Source organism: Gobio gobio, assembly GCF_949357685.1.
Source record: "Gobio gobio genome assembly, chromosome: 7".
Taxonomy (NCBI): Eukaryota; Metazoa; Chordata; class Actinopteri; order Cypriniformes; family Gobionidae; genus Gobio; species Gobio gobio.
Genome location: NC_137103.1, coordinates 40,180,348 through 40,187,719, shown reverse-complemented (window position 1 = coordinate 40,187,719; position 7,372 = coordinate 40,180,348). Strand labels below are relative to the sequence as shown.

General features: G+C 36.6%; 2 protein-coding genes across 11 annotated transcripts in view; one reads left to right on the top strand and one right to left on the bottom strand.

Annotated features, from left to right (window-relative positions):
* Window positions 1-375: 375 nt before the first annotated feature.
* On the bottom strand, window positions 376-4,930 carry mpc2b (mitochondrial pyruvate carrier 2b). The gene is made up of 5 exons (XM_079821092.1): window positions 4,583-4,930; window positions 2,969-3,009; window positions 2,793-2,877; window positions 2,606-2,717; window positions 376-832 (listed from the first exon to the last, which is right to left on the bottom strand). The coding sequence occupies exons 1-5, from the start codon at window positions 4,674-4,676 to the stop codon at window positions 787-789; spliced, it is 378 nt and encodes a 125-aa protein (XP_079677218.1). The 5' UTR covers window positions 4,677-4,930; the 3' UTR covers window positions 376-786.
* Window positions 4,931-6,768: 1,838 nt separating this feature from the next.
* The window catches only part of dcaf6 (ddb1 and cul4 associated factor 6), a 33,665-nt gene continuing 33,061 nt past the window's right edge, over window positions 6,769-7,372 (top strand). For all 10 annotated transcript variants that reach the window (XM_079821682.1, XM_079821690.1, XM_079821689.1 and 7 more), the window contains exon 1: window positions 6,769-7,191. In XM_079821682.1, the coding sequence (XP_079677808.1) occupies window positions 7,104-7,191 (88 nt within the window). In that variant the 5' untranslated portion in view covers window positions 6,769-7,103. The remainder of the gene's footprint in view (window positions 7,192-7,372) is intronic.

Sequence of the window (7,372 nt, the reverse complement as noted above, 5' to 3'; positions counted from 1 at the left end):
AAACCCGTGTTTAGACCCATGTTCTCCCTTGCCCGACCCGCATCCGACACAGTAGGAAGTTTTCCCCCCGTTTCAGCAATATTCGCGGGTTACCCGTCGGGTACCCGCACCCGTGCAGGACTCTGCTTTATATACCTTATTTATAATGCACGACAGGTGAATAACTGAGATTAATGCACATGTGGACTTCTAACAGCACAAAAGATTGTAAGCAAGGCGCATTTAGTAAATCTGACTTTAATGTTACTTTATTTATGTGAATTAAAAATCCCCAATATTACAATACAGTCCAGTTTATATTTCGTAACATGGGTTTTCACAAACTATTTCATGTTATGGATATGACAGTGCGGATTCAAATAAAATACTAAAAAAAAATATTACAGCTGTTTAATAAATATTTCCTAAGAAATACAAATAATAAAATAATTTTCTAAAATGTATTGGGAGACATTCTGTTAATAGTATGACAGGCTGAGTGAAGAAATTATTAAGGATCATGATGGTAACTCAAGTATGTTGGATGGAAAGCACCTTTATCAAGATGCATTTCAAAAACAAGCATTTTACTAATATGAAAATGTAACATTTTGTGCGTTTTTCACAACCGTAATAATAGTTGCTATAGGTACTAGTGGCACAGGACAAGGACCTGAACTCTAAAACAATCAGATGATCTCTTTTCATGAAGAAAGTGGATGACTGATGATGGAGGAGAAGTTTCTGGGGTGCCAGTTGAGGAGAGTCCCTTTAGGTCCTCTGGAGGCACTTTACACAGCACTGGTATCAAGCCTGTGCTTCCTTCTCCTTTGCCTTCTGTTCCCTGCTATGCCTGTGGGGATTAAAGAGCTCATATATTGAAAATCTCCCACCATAGTCACACACCTAAATTGTACAATATGCTGGAAGACCCTGTCTGCTTTCTTGCTACTATTGGAAAACCTTGTTAAAGTGTAGATTAAAAAAAAGAAAGAAAAAAAAAAAACCTCTGAGTTCACAGAAGATAAAATGTGGGAAGATTTTTAGACCAGAACGTTGTTTTTTTGTTTTTTGTTTTTTAAAGACACAACAGCAACAAAGCCCATTTAATTTAGAGAGGTGGAAAAAGGCCTAACAAATTAAATTACGAGTGTTTGGGTGCAAAAAAAAACCTTTAATAAAAAATAAGTAGACCTCAAGGGAAGAAACATATGACGTTACTGCTTTAAATTACCATTTTGGGTCATTTTAGGTATTGTCAGACATTTAATTAGACCGTACAGTTGATAATTAAAAAAGACACCTGGCGAAAAACTTCTTTCTGGAACTTTATAAGGAAACAGCCAAGCGACCAAAACAACCTAAAAGTTATAATAGATAAATTAAATATGCACTGTTTTTTTTTTTTAAAAACCATGATTCCCAACTATTTATATTCACAATTTCTAGTATTTGTACAGCCTTTACATTTTTAATTAAATTTTGTAATTAGCAATTCATTTAATTTTATATTTGAAGCAGATTTGTTATGTGTCGGCATTCATTTCTTAGTTTCTTAAGGGTCAAGATCAATGTCTCTGCATCTCCTGCGCTGCATCAAGACACTCCCATAATATCGGTCACCACTCAAATGAATGCACGGCTCTGATTAACTGTACAACATGTGTGTAAGACTCCAATAAAATGATAAAGCAATTATTCTATCAAAAATAAATCTCTCTATAGAGTGTCTGGCTGTGTCTATAGTATTACACACAATATTATAATATATATTTTTTTTCAAATAAATTTTTATATTATTATTATTATTGCCCCTGGTTCAGTAAGGAACTCTTGTTATAAAGTCAGTGATTGGGACAAATTTTAAGTATCAACAGCACTTAAAAAGATGCAATCTAACCCTGTTTACATGAAATACGCCTGCTCCCGAGCAGGTTTACGCTTACGGACATGTTGCTATGACAGCAAGTCCAGGATGAGCGTTGAAGAACCAAACAATCCAAGATCATGCCAAATCGTCAACAATCAAATCCAGCTAAATGAGTTAGCGACGTACGAAGAATGGACCCCAGAACTGGTTTACATGTAGCTGTTTTGAATGACATGACATCAGCTGGCTACTCTGCAAGTCGAAAATCCAGAACACTCCCCTTTTGCCTAATTCCCCATTTATGTGATTGTTAAGCCTTATGGGTGTTGTATTTGTGTTTTGTGCGTGCATGCTCAGATTTGTTTTCTTTCTCTTCTGAGTGTTGTTAGGCTCCGCCCCTGTGCACCTGTGCCCCATTACTCTAAGGGCTCCTGGTTGAGAGTATATAAGACAAGAGGCACGGAAAGAGGCACGCAGCAGTGAATCCTGTGCACGTCATGATGCCCAATTAGCCGCTGAAGACAAGCTGTGTTCTGTTTGATGTTTTTTTTTTCCTCTGTTAAGTATATTTTGGTTTCAGTATTTTAATCTGTTGCCTTTTGTGCATTCATTATTTATCCTTATAATAAATGTTTAAACTACACTTTGCCTCACATGTCCTTTAATGTTGCAGGGGTGTTTAAAACAGGGGTTCGTAACAGTGATTTTACATTTCACACTCCTGAATGTATTCTATAGGCGAATGAGTGTACTCACTGCCATATTCTGTAGAGCTGTGATCCTCCTGCACCTCCAACAAAGAAGTTTACAGCAAACAGATTCCAGTTCTTGGGTATAATAACCAGGGAATACCTGGACCAAATAAGACCTGAAAAACAGAGAATGAGGGAGATTTGAAACTTCAAAATGTGCATATTTATAAAAAAAGAGATGTGATATATACCAGTGGCTGTCAGCACAGCAGATTGGGAGGTACTGAGTTTATCTGCTGGACGTGCCATGTCTGCCAAGCCAGCCAAGACCAGACCCTGTGTGAAATCACAAATAAGTGAATAAAATTTAAATACCTACATATATATATCCAAATAACGTCCAGATACTGTATGTTGTTATACTTGCCCATTTAAACATTGGTGCCCAGAAAAACACAGTCTTTGGACCTAAATAAAGAGCAAATCAATTCAGTTAAACTCATGTTTCACAGGTCAAATGTTCACAAAGAATGTGTGTAATTGTGACAGGTGTCAGATATGTTTCAACTTACAACAAAAGATACTAAAACTTTACATACTGGCACTTTGTGGTTGTGTTTTGGTACCCAATATCCTTCCGAAAATTAAAAGGGAAATTTAAATACATATTTTTTCTTTATTTACAGGACAGGAAAGTGGAGGAAGGGGAAGGGATACTGGGATTCAGACACAGATTTGAACCTGCATCCCTGTGGCTCTGTGTCGTGAGCATGTGCACCACAAAGCTCAAACTTAAATTGATTTTAAATGAAGTACAATGTACAATGGCTGATGATACAATTATGGACTATTATCTGCAAACACAGAATATTTGAACATTCAGTAAGACTAAAAGACATTAATCAGCTTCCATTGCTGATCTACATATCACAACAGATTTGTTTTAGAACATTGAAAAAACATTCTGCATTAAAAAAATGAATATAATTTAATAAAAGATCAGTTATCTCTAGCGCTTAATATGACACTCTCCCTCTGGCAAAGGTGAAGCTAAGGTCAAAATCAGCTGTGCTATATGCCAACACAGTTATTTTGATTCATCTTTTTTTAGTTTCTTTCTTGTCAGTCAACCTGTTTATCAACACGCATGTAATTTGATCTCTATTTATCCTACCACCAAAAACTAGAACTATAAACACACTGACTCTCTTAAGAGAAATCACGCAAGGTTATTATAACAGAAAATATATTTCGTTATTTAGTCATTTCTGTTTGTAAAAAGCACTTTGCACGAATATAGTACACTTCGGTGACCTGTGACGTTTTTTAAAAGCTTTTGACCTTTTTCCATTACATGTACAATTAAAATCAAACATGCACAATTAATATGTCATAATACTAATACTTAATAATGGAATAGCTGGAAAATTGCAATCACACAAGGATTATAAACTGTGTTTAATCATGTCTTAAAATTTGAAAACACATTAAAAAAAACACATAAAATGAATTAAAACGAAGAGTGATATTTTTCAGTTATAATACTTGCAGAAATACTTATATGTATATAAATGCAAATGTTAGTACCCATTTTGTATTTGTATGCCAAGACCAGAACTGCAGATATAACAAAAATATTGAGGAAATGCTGTTTACTCTGAAGCTTTACATGTAAATTTAATTTCCTGAAAAGTGTCAACAATACACCATGGTTTCCATTAATACAAAAGAACATTTCTCCATATTATACAGCGGCTATAATTACTATAAAATGCATTTTCCTACAAAATACACGTATATCTAAAACCTCAGATCTATTCTAGGCTACATCTAAATCAAAGGAGACTATTCGTGTACCAAGCTAGTTTTTACCTATATTTTAAATATCGGAGTGATTGTTTTTTGACCAGTAAGACAAAAACTCCTGCTCAGGTAGCAGTCTCTATGGCTGCACCCTCATATGACACACCGCCGCTTCAAGAGGTTAACAGGATCAGTGTCATTGACAAATAAGCTGCCACACTAACAGCATTTGTGTTACCTGCAGGGTGGTTATAAAAAGGTCTCAGTTTGGCCGGCAGGATATGCTCGATCCTGCCGAGGATTCTGTGGTAAGAAGCTCTCAGCCCAGCCATGGTGACTTCTAAACAAGCTAAATGCTACGACTTGCACGCACGAAAATACAGTGCAGGACGTGCAAAGCACTCTACTGCTATTGGCCCGTGGTATTTCCAAAAGGCAAGAGCCCGTAGTCCAGAAAACAAGACCTTTGGACGAGCATAAAGTACAAAGTCTACGTTATTGTCCTACTCTCGACCTTGCTAATGCAGCGTACTAGTATGTTGTCAGCGGGAACGCGTCGCAAAGCTAATTGCGTCATGACGCGACTGAGCCTCTGAGGTATAGGATTGGTTGCTATGGTCACGCCTCTTTGTGTGATTGGCTGGACGGCGTTCGCACCTTTTTAAAAGGCGGGACCTTTGAGAAGGCAAAGCCCTAATGAGGAAGTTGATCATTTGGCAAGAACTTTCGAATGTGGAGGGAAGAGGAAGACATCTGTATCATATTCAAAATCAAGTAGGGGGTGAAAGAGGGAATTATAGTAGTAGACAAGAAGATAATCATTAGGCCTACCACCAGACTTTGCCTTGGGCACACAGCTCTAGAATGAACAGGGAGAATGAGTCTGGGAATTGTAGTTTATGTGGCTCAGAAGAAACTGTAGAGCAAATCTTGGCTACACCAAAGATGCTTTAATATATTGTTTTATTAGACAGGTGAGCAACTTTTTGGATACATTCATCTACAGAAAACGAATTGTTATACAGCTCAACACAGTCTTATTGTTTAAATCTTGTTTTCTTGATTTACTGCGATTAACATGTTTTACCATGCCTAATATCGATCTAAAGTGTCCCTTGCCGCCGAGTGAACGCATTATAACATAACCTCCAACACACTCAAATGTATCTAATATGATAAAACAGCGCTGCGTTGCCCCGCATGACCGGAAGAAGCGGAAGTGGCATAATAAAAGCTCCACTGCTCAATCACGCCTCATTCCACTCCAACGGCTTTCAGCCCCACCCTTCATACTACAGTAACGTTAATAAATCTTTCATACATTAGCTCATCCATGAATATGATTTCTGCCCGAGTCCCGTAGGATTCTTTTCCACCGGCTGTAGAGGTGAAGACAACAACTCCCATGATTCCACGCAGGCCTATGTTTTGAATAAGTGACCTCATGTTAAAATTACATATTGTGCCTTTAAGAGAAATGGGAATAGGAAATCTTACAAACACTGCTGAATAATGGACTGAATTAACATAGAATATATATATATATAGTTTTTTTATTATTATTATTGCTTGAAGAAACATACAAGATCCTAACAAACCTCAAAAAAGACAAAGCTTAATACAATTCCAAGAAGTCCAAATAGCAAGAAGAAGAAGTCAAAGCTCTTTGAGAAAAGAAGCTGTTTTCACGGTTATGTTTAGAATACAAATATTCCATGAAGTTGATTGTGGATTTCTGGGCGTGGAAGTTAAAAGTGTCCATGCTATTTATTTTAAAAAGTCGTCCTTCACAGTATCTTTTTAAGTGAAGAGTGTAGCACGAAAATAGCGTGGTTGCAAATGAATTAAAAATGATTGATTATTTGGTTGGGTTGATTTGTTTTGTTTAATATAATACAGTTAAAAAAATAGTGTTAAAATATTGCATTACATTTGTATTTGTATGACTTGTTTGTCTATTTTGCAACGAAATTAGTTTAGTCTAAAAATATTTCTAATATTTTAACTCCACGTATAGCCTATATTTGCAATTCAATAGCAATTAAAATGTTTAATGTGTCGTTATTTTCATCCAGACTATTATAGTTTTTGAATCACTCTTATATTTTTCCTCTTTAATTTTTTTCTTGTTTGTGTGTTGTTGTTTTTTTTTTTTTTTACTTTTCTCAACGCTTTTAAGTATGAACCAATCACTTGCCTTTTAAAAAATTAAATAAAGACAGTACTATGTCGAGTTTTAATTTATATGCCAGTTACAAAATATATTTGTTTTTACTATTAAAGTGTACAAATACCTCAGGTGAGACAAAATAAAAAAAACATTCTTGAGATTCAAACGCAATTTCGGCGTAATTTGTGCGCAGACTTGACGTTCCCGAGAGCGAGCCGCTCATTACAGTCAACATACTGCGCCTCTCTCCCTTCATTGGCTTTGGGCTCGAGATGGATTTGACGTACCAGAGCAGCAGAGGCTAAAGCGGATAGCCAAACAAGAAGCACAATATTTTTACTACACCTTAAAGCAAGCAATCATGGACATAGCGTCGGAAACGGATCGCCGCGGGGGTGTCGATATCGAGGAGTAATATTCTCTCATTCATCCAGTATCAGTTGTCGATGAACTTATATGACCGACTATTAGGCTTTGTGCAGGCAAACAATAATAATCAAACGACACGGAAGGAAGACAAACACACAAGAAAAGCGTCTGCTCTCCGGTTTCCATCCATGCATGTCTCAACATTAGAGGTTTAAACACCATGTCCTGCTCTGGCAATCTCATTTGGGATGTAAGAAAACGCACCATTGGAAGCTCAGATCCATATGCGGTCAGGACAAATTATTTAGGTAAGAAACTACGACCAGTATATGTTTGTATCACACACTTGAAAATCAGACTTGTTTACGAAGACCTTTTTAGGTGACAGCTGTCATTTGAGCTTGCACACAGGACAGGGACACTGGTTAAAGATCATCTGACCTGTTACTCTGATGCTGATCTGTTTTCAGAACGACATAATGGAATCGT